The following is a 21,611-nucleotide window of genomic DNA, read 5'->3' on the forward strand; positions in this document are numbered from 1 at the left end:
GCCTTCCCCAGTCACTGTTACAATGGAAACCCAGTCTTCTCTGGATTCCCTCTCCAGGTGAGGTGACATTGGCCAGGACTCCTCGTGCCCTCTTCTCAGTTTGAGTCAGCTTTGGTTTCCCCTTTGTGTTAGAGAAAGTGAATCCCACACTCTTTTTAATCATAATTGACAATAATAGCTTTGTGCATTCAGCTTTCTCCCCAGTGCCTGCCATTGATGAAGGGTGAAAAGTGGTAAGTTAGAAACTGAGCCCACTGAGCTAGCTTGGCTACAAATCAATGACCCCAGGCACACTAGTCTTATCAACTTTCATTAGATTAATTCTAATTCCTGAACTGGGTAATTCTTCCCAAGCTACAGTCCTTTCCATATCTTTAGATATAAAGAAACTTTGAAAAGTAACTTGCAGGTGTCTGGATGGAAGATTTAGGGGAGGAATGTGGCACTGATAGATGCAGGTTTTGGTGACTGCTTATAGTGACATGTATTATATAGTTTTAAAGGTTCTGAGGGAGCTCAAGTTGCTCAGTTTTTGTAAAAGTGAAGTGAGGGACAGGGGAAAGGAAGAGAACAAATTCCCAGAAACTGAAGAGAGATGCAGTTAGTATTTATCTGCCAATTACAGTTATCATTACTATAGTTGTATCAGAGCGTGCTTCATATCCTGAAATAAGGATTTTGGGTGGTATGGCTGCCCAGCTCATGGCTCTGAACTAGAGCTTCTTGAGAGTGAGTAATCTACTCCATAGAAGGGACACAAGGTCTTTCTCAGAATCTCTTAGACCATTGTCTATAAAACATAATTCCTTTGGAAATCACAATTTATTCCCACTTAACTACACAATATTGGATATGAGGGAGAAACACAGGAAGGGAATGGAAAGGATGAGGAACAGAGAGAAGAGCTTACAGAAATAGCAGGATCACCAAAGTAAAATGCAGTCTGGAGTCATCTTGTAGGGAGGCAATAATACATCTGTTTAAGAGCCAGCAAAAAAATCAAAATATATGAATGTGATATGCTTAATAAGCTAAGGAATTATATCAGTGGTAAACCTTCTATCAAAAAATGTTTTAATAAATTTTAAAAAGGCATTCAGCCAATACAGTATTGAAGAAGGACAAAGCTAGGGGACTGACACTACCTGACTTCAACACTTACTGTAAAGCTACAGTAATCACAACAGTATGGTAGTGGAAAAAGAATAGACAAATAGGTCAGTGGAATAAAACAGATAAGGAATAGACCCACACAAATATAGATAGTTGATCTTTGCAAAGAAGCAAAGACCATATAATGAAGAAGAGATAACATTTTCAACAAATTGTGCTGGAAAAACTGGATATCCACTTACCAAAAAAATGCATCTAGATGCAGACTTTATGTGCTTCATGAAAATTAACTCAAAATGAATCACAGGCCTAAAAGTAAAACACAAAACCATAAAAATTCTAGAAGATAACAAAGAAAAAAGTCTAATACAGGATGATCTTGGGTTTGGTTATGACTTCAAATACGACCCCATAGGCACAGTCCATGAAAGAACTGATGAGTTGAATTCCTTAAAATTAAAAAAATTGTGCTCCGTGAAAGATACTGTCAACAAAACAAAAAGTCACAGACGAAAAGATAGGCAAAAGATACATCTGATAAAGACTATTCTCCAAAATATACAAAGAGCTCTTTAAACTCAATAAGAAAAGAAGCTCAATTAAAAATGGGCCAAAGACTTTAACAGACCCCTCAACAAAGAAGATACACAAATGGCAAATAAACATATAAAAGATGCTCCCATATGTCATAGGGAAATGTAAATTCAAATCATGAGATATCACTATACACCTGTTAGAATGACCAAAATTCAGAATACTAACAATACTAAAAACTGGTGAGGCTGTGGAACAAGCATTCACTGCTGATGGAAATGCAAAATGTTAATCATTTTGCATAACAGCTTGGTAGTTTCTTACAAAACTAAACAATCTTACCATGTGATCCAGCAATCATGCTTCATGGTGTTTGCCCAAAGGAACTAAAAACTTAGGTCCACACAAAAACCTACATCAGATATTTATAGAAGTTTTATTCATAATTGCCCAAACCTGGAAGCAACCAAGTTCTTCAGTATGTGAGTGGGTAAATAAACTGCTTCATCCAAACAGTGGGCTGTTATTCAGTACTAAAAGGAAATGGCCTATCAAGCCATGAAAAGATATGGGGAAACCTTAAATGCATATTTAAGGAAGCCAACCTGAAAGGCTACAAACTCTATGATTCTAACCATATGACATTCTGGAAAAGACAAAACTATGGAGACAGTAAAAAGATCAGTGGTTGCCAGGGGTTATCAGGGAGGAAGGGATGAAAAGGCAGAGCACAGAGATTTTTAGGACAGTGAAACTACTCTGTGTGCTACTACAAAGGTGGATACATGTCATTATGTATTTGTCCACACCCATAGAATGCGTATTACTCAGAGTGACCCCCAATAGAAACTATGACTTTGAATGATTAGGATGTGTCAGTGTAGATTAATTAGTTGCAACAAATGAACCTCTCTGGTGGGGAATGGTGATAATGGGGGAGGCTATGCAAGTTTAAGTGCCTGGGTATTTGGAAAATCTCTTATCTTCTGCTCAGTTTTGCTATGAACCTTCTGTTCTTAAAAGGTGAAGTATATCAAGACAAAAAACATTCAGGACTTAAAATGGTAATTTAAGTTTTCTGAAAATTTTCTGTATACATCCTGTCACCAATATGCATGACAAATTAAGTATTTTCTAATTAAACAGAATTTTGAATTCTAAAAATATTGAAAATAGGGTAAGTTTGTGGATTTTGTTAAATGGTTTTGGGTTTTACTAGGGCTACAGAGAATCATAGAGAATTTTATAAATATGAATTGGGGAAAAACAGGAATATTCTCCTTATTTCTCTATTTACCTAGGGAATAGATATTTCCTTTTTAGAAAAAAGGAGTATGTGCTCTGACCTTCTACTTCCTAGATTCTCTGTTACAGACTTATATTTAGGCAAAGGTGAGAATGGGCTGACCACCTGGAGAGCTCAGCCTTAACTGGTTTGTGTGAAAGAGCAAAGCCCTTACATGACTCCTGTAAGATGAAGTCACTACAAGGAACTCCACGGGGACTGCATTTAGCTAGAGCTTGTTCTGCCTTTTTTATTGCCTGGGGTGTATCTCACCTGAGGGCTTGGGTAGAATCTGGCCTGTGTCTATGTCTAGTTGGGACTAGGAATGTTGACTCGCTGACAAAGTTGAGCTAGACAGAGGCTGGAGGTCACCCCAAAAGAAAACTGGGTGTAAGGAGTCACACCCTAGCAGCAAGTACAGAAACAAGGTGGAGTCTGAAAGAAGATTCCAGTAGGTGACTCACAGTAAAAGCCATAGGTCAGCAGAGACGGAGATTGGCCGTACCAGGCAGAGGTGTTGGATAGATTATTGCCACTTGAGCTGTATTCCATTATGGCATTTGCACCTTTTACTCTATCTCTGTTTCTAAAGGGGGAGAAAGATATAGTTTGTAGCAGGAGAAACAAAGGTAGCTGTGGGGATATAATGTCTATTTAACTAGTAGGACTGACTTTAGTCATTGTTAAACCAGTCAGTCTAACGAGCCCCTGGCTAACTTGATTGGATGGGGTATAACAGGAAGAGGTCATAATTGTTTAGAATGCATTGTCAACTCTGCTTTTTGTTGCAGGTGAATCTTGCCAGTGGAAAGCCCAAGGGGCTTCTAGATGGATCAAGGAATGACAAAAATGTCCTTTAAAAGCAGTGTGTTTGTGTTTGATCTCTTCAATTTATTGAATATTTATTGATGCACTAAGAGAAGGTGTTGGGTCTAATGGTATTTCTTTACTTGTTGGGGCTGATTTTGGTTTCCCATGTCCTTAAACTACTGGCTGTTCCCTTGCTCCAGCCAGACAGGACTGCCTTAGAAATAGGACCTCTGCATTCATCCTATAGCGATGTGGGAGAACCTAAACCTTTTGGGCACCCCTCCCAGCTTTCCTATCTTGAGATGTTCCCTCCTCCTGCACCTCCCCTCTCTGTAACCATCCTGCTTGAGTTCTTGGCTGTTGACTTAAGCATGGCTCAGATTGTGGCTTGCCACTCCCCTTCTGGACTTGGTGAATTGGATGATTAGATCAGCCTTTCCGTCTCAGTTCATTCCCCTGAAACTCCCCCAGGGACTGCTAGGTCTCAACACTTCCTCCCTGAGAGAATTTCCCAGATGCAAGGGCAATAAAGTACAGATGACATGAGCCAATTATGTTTCTATGTTCCAGGAGCTTAAGAAGTTTGGGATGGGATAGGGAGCAGGAAAGAAATACATAATTAGATTAAAGTCAGAGTCCAAATGATCATCATTGGGAACCAGTATATTTATAGAAATGTCACCAATCAATCACTATTTATCAGAGCTAATTTTGGGCTAGCTGTTGTTTAGAATTTAGTTTCTGGACATGTTCAAAAGAGATAGTCTTCTCTTTTTCTGGCTGATGCACTTTTATGGAATGCCCAGTATAGTGGAAAGAGCTATAAGAAAAAATGGAACAGTTTCCATATTTGTATCATCCTTATATGGTTTTGGTATCAATATACATCTTATCCTGGTAATGGAGTCTAATGACAAATGCCTTAGCTATGCCAGATGCTTCCAAGTCACTCCATTATTTCCCCCTCCACTACAGAATTGAACATAGAGGAGCTAGTCATGGAGGTTCACAAAGCATCAGTGTGCTTTATTTAGGGTGAAAGAAACACAACTCCTCTTTTTTAAAAAAATTAATTTTATTAAAGGATTGTTGATATACAATCATATACACAAAACAGTGGTTCAACGTTCACCCATATTATCAAGCACCCACCCCCTCCATTGTGGTCACTGCCAACACAGTAAGATGTTAGAGTCATTAATTGTGTTCTCCATGCTGTATACTGTCCCAGTGACCTACCTATGTCATGACTGCAAAGTATAGGGCCCCTTAATCCCCTTCTCCCTCCTCACCCACCCTCCCCAACCCCTTCCCCTTTGGTAACCAATAGTCCCTTCTTGGTGTTTATGATGCTATTCCTTTTTTTGTTACTTCTGTTTTGCTTTGTTTTATACTCCACAAATCAGTGAAATGATTTGGTATTTGTCTTTCTCTGCCTGACTTATTTCACTGACAGCTCAGTGAATTTCAACATGTGTATACACTCGTGTAACCATCACCCAGATCAAGACATCCAACCTCACTAATTCTCTTCTCATTCAGCTAGTTCACCCATTTCCGCGTGCCCTCCTCCATGGCAAACACCAGGCTGTTCTCTGTGTCCCTAAGTCTATTGTTTTTTGTCTTAACCTTTTTCTTAATCAAGGAAATGTGAATTAAAATCACACTGAGAGGTTGTCATATACCCATCAGATGAGGAAAATTTTTAAGTGTGATAATACCAAGTATTGAGATAAATAAGGAGCACAGGAACTTATACACTGTTGGGTGGAGTGTAATTACCACTGAGTAATTACCGTTGATCTAAAGATTCCACTGAGTGGGTATTAACTACCAAGTAAAGGTGAAGACACATACACATGACCCCAGTTGTACTTGCAGGTACACACACTCAACAGAAATACGCACTTATGGACACCAGGATACAGCTGCAAGAAAGTTCATGAACAGGGCCCATAAAAGTCAAAACTTCGAAATAACCCAAATGTCTTTAAATTTTTTTTTATTAAAGTATCATTGATATACAATCTTATAAAGGTTTCACATGACAAACATTGTCATTATTACTTCTACCCATATTATCAAGTCCCCACACACACCCCATGCAGTCACTGTCCATCAGCATAGTAAGATGTCTCATTACTTGTCTTCTTTGTGCTATACTGCCTTCTTTGTGACCCCCTTACAATTATGTTGCCCCTTAATCCCCTTCCCCACCCCCTTCTCTTTGGTAACCACTAGTCCCTTCTTGGAGTCTGTGAGTCTGCTGCTGTTTGTTCCTTCAGTTTTGCTTTGTTACTACACTCCACAAATGAGTGAAATCATTTGGCACTTGTCTTTCTCCACCTGGCTCATTTCACTGAGCATAATACCCTCTAGCTCCATCCATGTTGTTGCAAATGGTAGGATTTGTTTTCTTCTTATGGCTGAGTAATATCCCATTGTGTATATGTACCACATCTTCTTTATCCATTCATCTACTGATGGACACTTAGGTTGCTTCCATGCCTTGGCTATTGTAAATAGTGGTGTGATAAACATAGGGGTGCATGTCTTTTTGAATCCGAGATCTTGTTTTCTTTGGGTAAATTCTTAGGAGTGGAATTACTGGGTCAAATAGTATTTCTATTTTTAGTTTTTTTAGGAACCTCCATACTGCTTTCCACAATGGTTGAACTAATTTACATTCCCACCAGCAGTATAGGAGGGCTCCCCTTTCTCCACATCCTCACCAGCATTTTTTGTTCCTTGTCTTTTGGATGTTGGCCATCCTAACTGGTGTGAGGTGATATCTCATTATGGTTTTGATTTGCATTTCCCTGATAACTAACGATGTGGAGCATCTTTTCATGTGCCTGTTAGCCATCTCAATTTCTTCTTTGGAGAAGTGTATGTTCATATCCTTTGTCCATTTTTTAATCATGTCATTTGCTTTTTGGGTCTTGAAGGGTATGAGTTCTTTATATTTTGGATGTTAACCCCTTATCAGATATGTCATTTATGAATATATTCTCCACAACTCTTCTTTTTGAGTGGAGACTATGCTTCTGTCTTTGGATGCTACCTGCCTGACTCTGAATTGTGAGCTCTCAAGATGTCAACTGTTAGATGGCTTTGGTATGGGCTTAATGACACCTAGAAGGACCAACGAATGACAGAGATATCCTTTAAAAGCAGTAGCTTTGCATTTGGTTCATTTAATCTAATCAGTATTTAGTAAATCATTAAGAGAAGATCTGGGGTTTAATAAGATCCTTTGTTATATACAAGCAGCTAAGATTTGTGGAAAAAAGAGGTTGTTTATAGAATAGAATAGATTGTTTATAGGATAGCAAAAGGACTGACCAAAGGCAATTCAAACTCTGTTTGGGAACAAATAAAATTAAGCCCTTGATCGATAGTTGCCTTTTAAAGTATGCTTCAGGATCTGGCTGATTGATTGCTCTGTGTATACACTGAGATTTTTATATCAGAGGTACTATTTCCTATCATACCTCTGTGCTTCTGAAAGATCAGAAGTCCTAGAACATAAAGTACAACTTTTTATTCTACAAACAGAAAAAAAATCATTGAATTCCTGTTACTTTCCAAATGTTATAGTAGACACCTGCTGTGCACTATTTCATTTAGTCATTATACAAATAAAGGATTTGGGTATTACCAGTATTTCACAGAGAGGTAAGTGGCCAAACCCAACCCCACACAGCCTTTCCTGAAAAAAAAAGGTGTTAGCACTCTTCAAGGTGAGATGGTCTGTATAGTGCCAGTTCTCTCCTACAGAATAAAACCTGAAGGCTATCTCCAGGATCATAACTGCTACCCATGATCAGCTGCTTTGCATCTCAGTCATGTGCAAACTTTCCTGTATTAGGAAAAGGAACAATGAATTGTTTTGCCAGTTTTTAAAATGTGATGTTTTGAGTTATTTCATAATGCCTCCCAGGACCTGTATAATTGTTATTATTATTTGCTGTATTTGGGGACTTCTGTATCTATTTGATGAGTAAGGTTGTACCATAATTTCCATTTTAGTATTGTCCTTATGTAGTTTTGGTATCAAGGTTATGTTAGTTTTTTAAATTAGGAAAGTATTCTTTTTTTATGTTATGGAAAATTTTATATAAAATTTGATTTTATGTTGCTTGAAGGTTAGGTAGAACTCTCTCATAAGATTTAGTCTCTGTCTTCCTTAGTTTGGGCTCCCACCACTCTTGACTCTGTTGCTTAAAACCTTCAGAGCTCTCCTCTCCTTGAGTGCCTTTGCATATCCTGTTCCCCTGACCTCCCCACTCACCCTATGCTGGCTTCTCCTAAGTGTCACCCACTCTGAAGTCCTCCTCTGATCATCCTGTCTCAGACAAGTTTCCTCTGTCATTCATTATTCTCCATCTCAGCATCATGAGTGTTTTCCTGACAATAATTATCACAATTTATAGCTGGTTTACTGACTTGTTGGCTTGTTTGTTTTATCAGTAGGTGGGCAGAGGCTGTGTTTAATTATTTACCCAGTGCTTAGCCCAGTGCCTGGCACATGGTGAAAACTTACTTGTTAAACACATGATTGGTCATCCCCACACATACAAATTATATATAATGCTGGAAAGTCCACGTAGTTCTGTGTTTCCATGTTTCTCTTTTAGTTGAAGAGCCTATTATTTTTTAATTTTGCCTGTTATCTTTCTTAGTGAGAACTCAGGAAGTTAAATGTGCTTGAACCAATTTATCTTAAATTATTTTCAGATAAACTAGAGAGAATCGGAGGAAATGACTGTACATACTCCATCTTGTCCTCCCTTTGACTTTTTGGACCCTTCAGGTTCTATAGTGAGCAAACCAATGCCTATTTCCAGAGGAGGATACTATTTTATCTCCAGGAATACTTTTTGCCTTGAAGTCTACTTTGTCTAATATTAACAGAGACATGCCAGCTTGCTTATGCTTGCTGCTTGCATGGCAAATTTTTCCATCCATTTATTTGTAACTAATCTGTGTCTTTAAACTTAAAGTATGTCTCTTACAGACAGCATATACTTAGGTCTTGCTTTTCTATCCATTCTAACAATCTCTGTCTTTCATTTGGATTGTTTAGTCCTTTTATGTTTAATGTAATTATTGATTTGATTGCATTATGGTCTACATTTTGTTCTTTTTTTCTATTTGTCCCATTTGTTCTTTTCTCTGTTACTCCTTTCCCAGCCTCTTTTGGGTTAACTGAATATTTTTCACAATTCCAATTTAACTTACCTATTAGCTTTTCTGTATTTTAGAAGTGATTGCTTAGATATTATAATATATACTCCTAACTTTTTAGAGTCTTAGAGTTAATATTGTAGTACTTCCTGTAAAATATAAGAACCTGGTAACCATATAGGTCCATTTATCACCTCCTCCCCATCATTTATGCTTAGTTGTCATATTTATTACATTTCTGTAAGTTCTAAACCTCATACTTAAAATGCTATAACTTTTGTTTAATCTCATTTTGTTTAAAGTTTTGTGATTTTAGGCACTGGCTTACCTAATAGTTTCTCAGACAAGAGTGAAAACCAAGGCCTTGTTTATGGCTTCTGTGGACTCCTTATTTTTGAAACTGCCTGTGTGTATTTATAAATCACTGAGAAGCCTACAGGAAGTCAGTTTATTAGAACACCCAATTGCAGGCTTTTACCTAATAAACTAGGTTTATTCATCTGCTTCTTAAAATTTAAATTGCAGTGAGCATCCACGCCTCCTCCTCTCACAAACCAGTTCCTTGTATTTCTTCATGCAGAATTAAATATTTATAGCATGCATTTTATTATAACACTTTGGCATCAAGCTCCCCCTAAAATGAATATTTTTTGTGTTTTTTGCATGTCCTTCTGAGACAGTACCTTTTACATTTTCTGCTTTTAGGACCTAGTTTTCCTGAGACTAAATTGTCTTCTCCTGTGTGATACCTGTGATATCTGAATTTGGGCTTTCCAGAACATTTTCCTCTCCTTTTTGCCTTTATGTTTATGCTGTTGATTGATAACTTTTGAGAACTGTTTTTTATTCTTTGCTTCTGATTCCTGGCTGAAGTGTTTCCTAACTCTTTTTGCCAAAGCCAGTGAATCATAGAGAAGCATGCTAGCTATGCCGCTGAGTAGCTGTATGATTGTAGGTCAGTCACTTAATTTCTTTGAGCTCCAATTTACAAGAAGTGATTTAGGATTCCTAGTTATAATATTCTATGTTCCCAGGACTGAATTATACGTTTAGTGAAACACAAACACTGTTCATCAGGGACTGGAGCTGCTGTAGCAATATCTTTACTTCTTCACACACACTTGCATGTGTGCACACAAACACACACAAGTATATACAAACCCACACATACAACCCTCCTTTCTCATTGTCCTCTGAAACCTCTGGTTTTTATCATCCTTATTTTTAGAAGCTGCTTCTATATGTCTCTTGATTCTTACTTCACATCCACTGCCTGTTCCTTGCTCTTCAAATGCCCTCAGTATTTATATTCTTGAATCTGGTTTTACCTTTGTCAGCTACCTGGTAATCCACACGGCTCAGTTCCTAGCCTTGTACTCCACTTCTGCCTGTGATTTCACCAGTTTTCCTCCTTATCCCCTTCATCAAACCCTCTCCTTTCAGATGGCCTCACCTGGGATAGGGGACTTGCATTCTGCCATGTCCTGGGCTCTTCAGTATATGAATGAACTGGACTACATTCTTATGGAAAAGTTGGAAAAATTTACGAAGTCAGTGTAGTAAAGCAGAGAGGTGGGGCTGGTCCAAAGTGAAATAATAACTTAGGGGATATTTAGTTTCAGTTCTTCCACATCTTCCATATCTCTTTCAGATACATTTCCTGCCTTTGTACTCCACATTTCAAGACCTGTAGTGGTCTCACAGTACACCTAGTTCTCAGGATTCCAAACTCCACACCACCGCCACATGCGACCCTTCCCTCCAGCCTGATTTACTTGCCCTGGGTTCACTCCTCAGAGTCTTGTTCTCTATTAGCCAAATCAAGAATCACCCGTATCAAAGGCTGATATGGGTTTGAAGAGTTTCCTTTCCTGGATTACATGACAGAATGTGAAAAAATCTTGGTTTGAAATCAAGCTCTCCTTCTTTCTATCTATGTGAATGTGACCAAATACCTAAGACTCTCTTGAGTCTTAGTTTCCTTTTCCTTAAGATGAGAGAGAAAATATTTTCATGAGGTTGTTATAAAGATTTATAGAGATAGTATATACATGCACTCTTTGTAAAGTACTGTGTGAAAACAAAGAATTTTACTCAGGATTCAAAAGTGCTTCTCAGCCTTATATATGTTACTAATCAGGATAGAGGTTGGGTCATTTGGAAAAAGATCTAGAAAGTTCCTATATGGAAGTTGCTTCTTTTACATTTCTTTTCCTTGATTAATGAAAGGGAAAAAAGAACAAACTGTGAAAAGAGAATCTAGGTAAGATTGGTAAGTGCAAAATAAGATTTTTGGACAGAAGATTCCATAACTACCTATGCATCCACTTTCTGGAAAGGACCCACCCATTTGAATAACAATGCATACTATTTATTGCATATCTATAATGTGCCAAGCACTTTACATACATTATCTCTACTTTTCAAAGAAACCCTTGGCTATTCAAAGAAGATGGAATAATTTTTATAAGGTCACATCCCTGTGGGGGGAGGGGCAGAGACAGGTTCCAGACTCAGCTCTGCCGGATCCCAAGGCCTCTACTCTTTTTCCCTGATCTGACTTCCTCAAGGAAGCCCACAGATCCATCTCAGACACTACACGCCACTTGGTGCACCTGGCTGTCTTTAAAATATGTCCAAAAACCAAAGAGTAGGCATGTTTTGAACTAATTTGAGGTTGACTAGCCTAAGGCCCTTGGGCTAGACCTGCTAGAACTGCACTGTGGGCTGGGCAGGCTCCCCAGGACTGAGTCCTCTGCAGAACCCCAGTAGGGAATGTGCTTGGGCAGGTCTGAGCACATACGAAGGTTAGCACCCAAAATTATAAAGTGAGGGTAATACTATATAATTATTTTACACTGGTGTAATTCCTACTTGTCTGTTGGTTAAGTCACATTACATGTCTGAAAGGGAAGATGCCTTTGTAGGTAAGCATAGAAATGGGTATTCTTTACAGCAACCTCAGCTAAGGGGCCTGGTCCAGGAGTCCATGAAGTCGCCATGTCTTCTGTACTCATATCGAATTTGAGTCTAAATCTGTGCCCTTCATGGGAACAGACTCAGTGGCCCTCAAGGGTGGCTTTCCTTGCACATGGCCAGGCACATTGCCGTCACTGGCACCCTGCCATCACTGGCACCGAGCAGTATTTGAAGATGGCCATGGCGGGGAACTCTGGGAGCAGAGGAAGAGAACGAAGCATCCATGAGCAAGGGAGCTTGTCTGAGTGTCTGGAGCCCTGATTATGCCTAGGCAGCCAAACCAAAACCAAAACTTCCCTTTCAAAAGCATATCTTTGGTTTGGGGATAAATCTACCTCCGGAGTTTTCCATGCCCTCCTGGGCTTCCTCAGGTGGGAACCAGTATTGGGGGCTTGATAGGGAAAGGAAAGGAAAGGAAAGCGCTCCAAATAAAATTGCCCAAAGCAAATTTCTGATTCCTTGGAGATTTGCATTCATCTATTCATTTGACTACCCCAGCTCCCCCTGATGCAAATGGCCTGTGCAGGTGCTTAGGAGGAGGAAGCAGCTGGGGGAGGCGAGAGCTCGCAGACTTCCGATCCTGGGGGAGGTGCCTCCTTCGGGAGGCTAGTGGAGGAAGGATGCTCTGATTTCCCAGGTTGTGTTGCGAGGTAATCTACCTTATCATAGTCAGAGTCTTGACTAAAGGAGGTAAAATGGCAATTCAATTGGTTAGGAGCAAAAGGTTTAACATCCCTCAGCTGTTGTCATTGGGTGATTTTTTTTTCCCCACTTAGAATTCTCTAAGCTCAGAATTATAGAGGTTTAGTGCTGGAAGGATAGTGTTTATGGGGTGGGAAGCATTTGGCAGGCAGGGAAGAGAAGGCAACTAACATATATGTGTTAGGATTGTCGCACATTTTCTTCATTGAATAATCCATGGGTGCTTTGAGGAAAATAATTCCCTAAGAAACAGGCCCAAACCTTCAGTGACTAGCCTGAGACAGTGGTTAGACAGGACTAGAAGCCAGTACAGCTGCTGTGACTCCTATTGTTCTATATAAAGATGTACCTCCAGCTGGAGATTTTCAACCTGGTCATGTGTACTTTTCCCTTGTCTAACAGAAAAGCAGGCATACAGCCATGAGCACGATGGCCAGCAGCGTCTCCCCGTTTCCCAGACGGCCCAGACTTCCCAGGCTTTGTGATGTGGCTCCCTCCTGTTCTGGGCTTTCCTCAAAAGAAACCTTCTAATTTCCCGGTCCCCAAACTGAACCTGAATAACATTGTTTTGTGCACATATAGGCTGAGCCAGGACTTCCTTAACAAGAGGGAGAAGACATTGGGGAACCTGGCAGACCAATTCTAAGTAAAACAAAACCTACATGTTTCCTAAAGCTATTGAACTGGAACAAAAGCAGGTCAAAATCTCCATAAACCCGAATCAAGCCAGTATTTCCTTTGGACTGAGCCCATTGCCCCAAGAAAACATCACTGGGCACACAGATGCTCCTTGAGGCTGAGAACTTGGCACTCTGAAGATGCCAGGCTGGGGGCCCTGGCCGGGACAGCTGTGGGGTGTGGGAGGGCTCGGGGGCCCCCCACCTGGTGGGGCCTCTGACCCCAACTGATCGGGTGGTGCCCATTCCATGGTGTTTGAACAAAAAGGAAAACAAAACTTTCCAGAAGGCATCTTTTTGGAGAGCCCGATGTGTACAATGGGTAAAAGCAGAGCTGCTCCGGGTGAACCAGCAGCTGCTGGGTCAGTAGATCCAGAGTAAAGGATGCAAACAGTGATGGGATGTTTGCCGGGTCCTTTTCTAAGCCCTTTCTCTGTAGTAACTCCTCTGATCCTCACAGCCATCCTTCTGAGGTAACAGGCTCTTATTTGCATCATCCCACTTTCACTTTCAAGGAAACTGAGGCCCCGAGAGGTTGTGTAAATCGCTGGAGGTCACGTAGCTAGTGAGAGGAAGTGTGCGGCTGCATGCTGACTTTACTCTGGGTCAGCCACCCTGCTCTGTTGCCTCTCCCATCAGCAGTGCTGGGCACCAGTCTATGTCAGGAATACAAAGTCAGAATGGAATAAATCAGAAATTTGGTACCCATGAGCTCAGGTCTCTCTCTGGAACTCTGATGTGCCTGGCAAAATGTAAGTTGCACATTGAAGCCAAAGTAGACAGAATCCTCAGGTGGACACAGCCAGTACCCTTGCCAGTCCTGCCCTGTCTCTGATGAGAGTTTTGCTCCTGACCTAGCAGGTCTCATCTGCATAGTGCAGGCTGCTCTTGCAGCTGTGAGATCCACTGTCTAAAAACGTGGCTTTGTCTATAGTTGCAATAGGCTGAAGTTCTGAGACAATTCAGCTTGTCATGCTGTTTACCAGGAAGGGTGATTTAATTATGTAATTAAGAAACTCTTTAATATGCCTCCCAGTAGTCTGCCTCCCTCAGAAATTCACAAAAGGAAAGGGAAGAGGAAATATGAACTGCAGAACTGTGAAAACTGTTTTGCCAACATGACAGACAGGATAAATAATTTTAAAACACACTTGGAAGATGATTTCATTACAGTAGACATGTAATATTTCTCTACTGTTTACTTGAGTAACTAGCACGACCTATTTATGAGTGGAAAGGTAACTGTCTTTCAAGATAGTTTTAGACAAAGTAAAAAAATAAAGATAGTTCAGTGCATGTAAAATATTTATTTTGTGCATTAATTTTCTCCCAGTCTATATATTCATTTTCTTAATGGTATCTTTTGAAAAGCAAGCTTTAAGTTTGATGAAATCCGATGTGTCAGCATTTTTTTTTCTTTTATGGATTGTGTTTTTGGTGTCATAAGAAATCTTTGTCTAACTCAAGGTCACAGTTTTCTCTGACTTCGCTCCCTCTGTCAAAGTACGTACTAAGGTACACATATGCCAGGCGCCACGCAAGGGGCTGGTCATATAAAAGTGCAGAAGGCACTCTTTTCTCTCCCAGGCACTCTCGTAGGGGCCAGGGGGCATGTGAGCAGTCCGTTGCAGGCAAGCATTTGGTTGCTTTTACAGGAGCACTGCAGTTGGGACATCAAGCAGGGAGTATGCCATGCTATCAAAGCTGTTGGAAAAGCAAAGCTGAACTCAGGTGGTCTGTCGTGGGATCGCAGGACCAGAACTCTGGTTGAGGGGAAAGGCAGAGACCCTCAGAGGACCCAGAAGAGTGGTGCTCACGGTTTGGGGAGAGAGAGAATAGTGACTGCCTCCAAAGAGACCAGGCAGAATTTGCTCAGTGGTGTTTACTAGCAGAGATCTACCTCTTCAGTCTAGCAGGACAGAAGTCCTTAGTTTAAAAAAGTTGACTGTGTTAAGTACTGACAGTGAGGACAGTGTCCCAGATTGTCTGCTTTTAATGTCAACATCTTGAGCAGTATGGAAGGAAGATTGCTCATTTATTCAATCGTCTTTTGAGATAACAAGAATGGCACCGCCAGCTGTGTGTGCTTACAGGAATCGAGACTGGTCTTTCCAGAGGCTGAAAGAAAGGCAGTGACACCAGGAATTCTCATTCCCTATGATAGGGATGGTGATCACGAGGCACTGGGTTATGGCACACCTGCATTAAGGCCCATTCATGAGTAGCTGTTTCTTTGCTTGGTGAAGAGGCTTTTGATAATGGGATTTACTCATTGCTGCTCTATAAGGAGAACAAGCAAACTTCTTGCAGAGCAGGACTGGCCTCTGGGGGATATTTTAGGGAGGAATTGACAAACGAATACAGCAGAGGCTAGCTTAGTTTTGCATTAGGGTCAGAATCTCAGGGCTGGAAAGGAGAGCATCAGTGTCTCACTATTTAACGTGTGGTGTGAGGACCCGCTGCACAGCATCACTGGTGAGCTTGTTAGAAACGCCAGATCTCAAGCCCTACCCAGAGAGGGGGTAGAAGAGGAAGTCCTCCACCCACACTTCCCAAATGTTGATATTTCTGGCAAAATCTACTTTTCTGCCAAGATTCCCAGGTGACTCACAAGCACTTCTCAGGTTTGAGAAGCACTGGTCTAGTCCAATGGTTCTGGAGTTTCCTGCAAATCCCCTAGTGAAGTGGTCATCTGGGCCCCGCTTAGTGATTCCAGGGACAGATAGCCAAGGTCAGTCAGTAAATGAGAGAATGATCCTTTTATTTTTCTTTTTAGATTAGGCTGGTTAGGCAGGTAAATGGACATAGTGAGTAAATTGCTATGCTCTAATATGCAAGGGCAGGTCAGCTGTTGAAAAAAAAAGCTTGTCTTTGGAGCAAACAGATGGCTTAAAAGGTTTGCAAGAAGCAAGAAGAGGACTTTGGTGATTCCGTGTCCATTTAGTCTCATTGCACTGTCCCTAGTATTAGGAAGAATGCAGCATTACTGTGTGTGAGTATCATTGATGCAAACCCGTTGTCACTGATTATTCTGGGCACTTACAGTTTAAATGGCCACGTACTCTCACTCATACTAAGATGGACGGATGCTGGCAGTGGTTCCCAAAGTGTACCTCAGGATCACCCAGGGAGCTGGTTAAAACAGATTGCTAAGCCCAGCACCAAAGTTCTTGTCTCAGTTTATGGAGTGGGAAACTAGTAATTTGTATTTCTAGCAACTCCCGGTGATGCTAATGCTGGGTTATAGAAATAGTAGCTTCAGATGTATTATTAGTACCTCACGAAATATCTAGATGCTTATCTGGTACTGTGTTGTGACTCTATAGAATATAGGGTCAGACTTCAGCAATCTATGGTTATGGGAGACAGAGTATTTGGGACAACTCACATACAGAAATGACCCAAGCAAATTCTCTGAGACCATTGATTTCAAACTAATGCTTCCCAAGCCTACATCCGATAACAAGCAATGTAGTTTGTCATTTTTCATTCTTCTCTTTGTTCCTGCACATGTAGCAGGTAGTTCTGGTTGATGGCAGGATGGTTGATGCTGAAATCATGAGCACCTACTGGTGGGCAGGTGAGACATTCCGAGCTTGGGGGCTAGCTCTGAGCTGTGGCTTCATGGGCCCTACCCTCCATTTATGCCCTCATCACCGCTACATCTGCATCACTAGAGTCAAGAAGCCGTTACAGCATGGGAGGTCCTGGGGTCCTCTCACTCTTAGAATCAGCTGGGTCCTCAGTGCCCTGATAATCTTTGGCACTGCGCAGGACCTCCACATCTCTGATTAGGGCTCCTCCTGGCACATCTCTCCTCCTGTGGCAGCTGCTCAGGTTTGAACTGTTGGCCCTGACCTTTCTGGTGTTGCTTATCTAAAGATTGCCTAATGACTGACTGCTCTGACAGGCTTCCTGCCCGTGAAAACCATGCCTGCACTTTTTGCTGGAATTGAGCGAAGACAGGATCTACGTCATTGGAGCACTTTGCCTGTGTGACTCCATTTCATACTAATAAACACAGAGACTTGGGACTTTTTTTTTTATAAAAAATTTATTGAGATGATGTAATTATAGGCTTTTCTTTAAAAATTATTTGCAACTCACTGGCCCTGAGAAAAGGCTTTTTTTTCTTTTTTGTTACATTCATTTGATTCAGTCCCTTATAAACCCCACACCTCATAAACAAGAGATTGGAAATTAAACCAGAAAAAAGGAAAAAAAGGAAGAAGAAATTCTAGATTCGTTCTGCTTCACAGGTGGTTGCAGTCACAAAGAGAAATCTTCAAGAATGTTCACTTGGCATGTGTGAAGGATTCAGGCAGTTGGTAGTTGTTTAGTGTTGATGCAGATGGAGCCAGAAGAGTGTCAGGTTGGTGTTCTGTGGTTTTTAGACAGGCAGGGATTCCTGCCCATCTCCTCCCACCTTGGCTTCCTTGTATTGCTCCTTTTCTTCCAGGTTTCTGTGCAGAAGGGGAGCAGGCTGAGTGGGTGTGAACTAGCACCGCATACTTGGGCAAAGAAAACCGCCCTTTGTTCTTTGTGTATTTCCCCAAATCTTTTATCTTCAGCTTCCTGGGTGGGAATGGGTCAAACGGGGAATGGCTGGGCTGGCTCCCGATCCTAATTCTGTCCCTGGTGTGCTGTCTACTCCTAGGGAAAGTCATATTACTCCTGCTACTCAGGTTCCCCTTCTGCAAAAGGGAGTTCATGTGTCAGAATGTATTCAGCACTGGATCCTCGACAGAAAACAGTGGAAATGGTGGTTACTTAGTCATTTAGGTGAATCCTGTCCTAGCCATGGAAGTTTCAGCTAAACCTATATTCTCACTTGGACAAGATTTCAGTGTAAAGGATAACAGATGAGAGGGTTCCAAACATACTGTTGAAAGGAGAAAATCCATCTGTTATTCCTCTTTTCCTGTGGGGCCCCCCAAAGGGATTTGGAATGGTGACGATGCTGCCTTAGCCAAGACCAAGTTGCCTTGGGACAAAAACATCTTAGAGCTGACGTTCCTTCCACATAGTCAGGCCAGCCAATTGTCCCTGCTTCCTTCAGATGGAGAGGGGGTAACCTGGCTAACTCAAGGTACAGGGAAGAAATGATGCTAGAGCATTTCAGGATACAAGGGAGAGCACCACCCCAGACACACCGGAAGGAAGCTGTCCCCACCCCACAACGCCCGACTGCATTTCCCTTTCGATTTCTGACCCTGCAAGCCCAGGATTCCCATGACAGCAGCAGGGAAAGGCCAGTTATTCAGATCATAGATGTGCTTTCATTTTGGTCCCAGGTGAATTTTCCTCACCCCTAGTACTTAGTGCTGAAGTGAGAAATTTCATGCTTGACAGATCTTGCAAGTAGAATATAAACTCTCTGTGGGCAGGGACTATGCCTGATTCATCTTTGAATCCCTCAGTGTCTGGCAGGTACTTCGCAGTTTGCTAAATGACTCTGAAATCTTTGTGTAAACACCTTCTATTTCCTATTCAAGTGGCTGGAGATGTCATCTACATCTTAACTATTATTACAGGATATTCCTTTAAATATAGAAATACTTGGGGCAAAAGGGAATTTTCCTCCCTAGTTCAACAATAAAATTCTTTGAACAGTGAGAGTCTGACCCTTACACCTGGGTGCAGTGAACCCTGTGAGAATTCCTAATCCTATGAGGAAGCACCTCATACCCTTATCTCTGATTTCACACTCATGCAAAGGGCCTCAGTGAAAATCCATCCTTTCTTTCTAGCCCTTAAACTCAATGGCTTTCACAGCACCCCAGGTATCTGGCTTCATCTCTCCATTTGGGAACCAACATCAGCCATCTCAGAGGCTGGACTATGTGTCACCGTGTGCTGTGAATGCTCTTGAAAGCCGCTGGGGTCCAGCTGTATTTCATCATCATTCAAGCTGACTGAGACCAGACCCTTCATAACGGGACCCTCTAGCTTCACATAGAAGGGCCCTGACTTCACTGCGAGCCCATCATTCTGGAACATAGAATGGGGGGAGTGTGTGGCAGTGGGAAGGGACTGACCACCTCCACACATCTATCTGCAGTCTGACAAGGGGCAGGAAAAGAGCAGGACGGAAGAGCCTTGATCAGCTGAATTCCAGTGTCCTTGAACCATAATCTATGGGTCCCACTCTGCCCGCAGGCTGTTGTCCTTATCAGGAAGGAGGAGAATTCCTTCTCCTGTGTGCCCCCAGCCTTACCTGCCCAACTCAACGTCTTGAGCAGATACCTGGGGGTCTGGCTGGTCGCCTGGAGCTGCTGCTGGCAGTGCACGTCCGTACCTGGGGGAGCTGTGCAATGCTCACTGACTGAGAGGCGGAGACAGACGTGAGGAGGGGGTGCTCTGAAGGAAGGCATCTTTCAGATGAAAAAAGACTGTACTCCTAACATTGGATTTTGAAACTGTATTGACGAGTGAGTTTAGATAGCTAGAAAAGAAAAAAAATCTAAAACAACTTTCTAAAAATTATGTGTTGTCATCAAAAGTACTAAGGGGGTGGCATTCCCTCAGTTTCTAAGATAGTCTCAACCTTATTTTGAGGTGAAAAAGAGCCATGAATGGGGTCCATTCTGAAAAACTGCTAGGAAAGAAGGAAACAGTAATGTATCTGAGGACTTTTCTGTAGGTCCAGCGTGGCAAAGGCTGGTAGTAATCAAGACAGCACACTCCAGGAGCCTCCCCCCACAAATGCCCTGGGGCCTGGGGCCTGGGACCAGGGTACTTTTTAAAAGATTAGGAATTGGAAAAAAAAAACAAACTGGCCACAAGATGGCCCCGAGGATGGAGCAGAGGAATCGCCACCTTCCTCTCTTGCCTCAGCCGCCTGCTTTAGAATCGTACATCACACTGCACCTAGTGTCTGGACTGTCAGGCTGTGTGGTCTTTAGTATTTTCCACTTTGTGGCACTTGCAAGCTAATTCCAAGATGCTGGGGCCTTCCAAAGTGCCCGGTGGCCTTTCTGCCTCCCCTACATCCTGCGGCTCAGCACGCCAAGCGAGCCTCACGGCTGCGTCATGGGCGGCCTGCCGCACGTGTGCGTATCCGTCTGGAGGACAGCAGCCTCTGTGATGTGCCGGGCCTCCCTCTGATGGGTTTGATTTTGTGGGGCAGTTGCAGAGTCCCCAGGCCACTGATTCTGTTTAGATGCCAATGATTTCCAAGACTCACCAAGGGGCTGAACTCTGCAGAAAGGCATCTGGGGCGTGACAGCGGGCAGGGAGGAAGGCCAGAGGGGCAGCAGGGAAGGAAAGAGAACAAGAGAGAGAAAAAGAGCTCTCCTTTCACTTCACTTTATCTTTTTTAAAAGCATCTTTTTTTTTTTCTTCCCCAGCCAAGGCCAAAGAGCAACAGGAACCAATGATCCACGTGGCAGGATGAAGAGGAACGTGAAACCTTTTGCAAGTATTCTCTTTCCTGACCAGCTGGGTTTGCCGCACTTTGTGAGATTTGCAAAAAAAATATATATATAATAGATATATATTTCCATAGGAAAACAACCTCAGATGTCTTTCCCTATATGAATGTTGAAAAGTCAAACCGCATGGTCTTAAAAAAAACAAACACCATGAAACTAACAATAGGTGGAAGGGTTAGGGTGAGAAATTACAGATGGAGAGACTCCAAATGAGAAGGAAACGTGAACCGCAAGTCCCAGGCTCGTGCCCTCGGCTGGAAGTCCCGCCCGCCGTTGCCGGTGGTTTGTCTAAGGTGCTCTGGGGCCCCCCTGGTGTGCAGGAGCGGTGGGCGCCCGTCCCCGGCCCTTGCTTTCCGCCCTCCTCGCCAGCCTGCCGTTCACGCCTCCTGCCATGCTGCCGGGCGGGTTCCCGTGCTGCCGCCCGCGAGGTGGGGGTGCCGCCTTCAGCATTCGTCTTCTTGGTATATTTGTTCATCCAGCTCCTGGGACTCAAGGTGCTCCAGACGGTCTGTCCGGCCACTCATGATTTCATCCGGGGTCTTCATGAACCTTCGGGAGAGGATATGCGAGAGTAAAGCGATTGTGCTGTCCTAACGTGGTCTTCACCCTGGACTCTGAGCTAGAAACAGCGGCCCCCTCGCCCCTCGGGGCGCTGGACAGCTACTGAGCCAGGCCATGAACGCTCACGTGGTGCCAACCAGAAGACGGTGCCCCTTCCTCCGACTGCCTGAAAGGTGGTGAAATAACTGTAAACACATCTGGGCTGACGGTGAGGTGCAGAGCAGCCCTTGGGGTCTGTGGTGTATTCACCAATGACCGCATGAGGGAACCCTGGAACGGCTCGCATGTCTGCATTTCTGATTTTCAGAACCCATGAGAGCTGTGTGT

General features: G+C 42.5%; 1 protein-coding gene across 5 annotated transcripts in view; it reads right to left on the bottom strand.

Annotated features, from left to right (window-relative positions):
* Nucleotides 1-20,769: 20,769 nt before the first annotated feature.
* ETV6 (ETS variant transcription factor 6) overlaps nucleotides 20,770-21,611 on the bottom strand; it is a 222,991-nt gene continuing 222,149 nt past the window's right edge. For all 5 annotated transcript variants that reach the window (XM_037008755.2, XM_037008756.2, XM_037008754.2 and 2 more), the window contains one exon: nucleotides 20,770-21,272. In XM_037008755.2, the coding sequence (XP_036864650.1) occupies nucleotides 21,167-21,272 (106 nt within the window). In that variant the 3' untranslated portion in view covers nucleotides 20,770-21,166. The remainder of the gene's footprint in view (nucleotides 21,273-21,611) is intronic.

The sequence above is a fragment of the Manis javanica genome, chromosome 15 (assembly GCF_040802235.1).
Source record: "Manis javanica isolate MJ-LG chromosome 15, MJ_LKY, whole genome shotgun sequence".
NCBI lineage: Eukaryota > Metazoa > Chordata > Mammalia > Pholidota > Manidae > Manis > Manis javanica.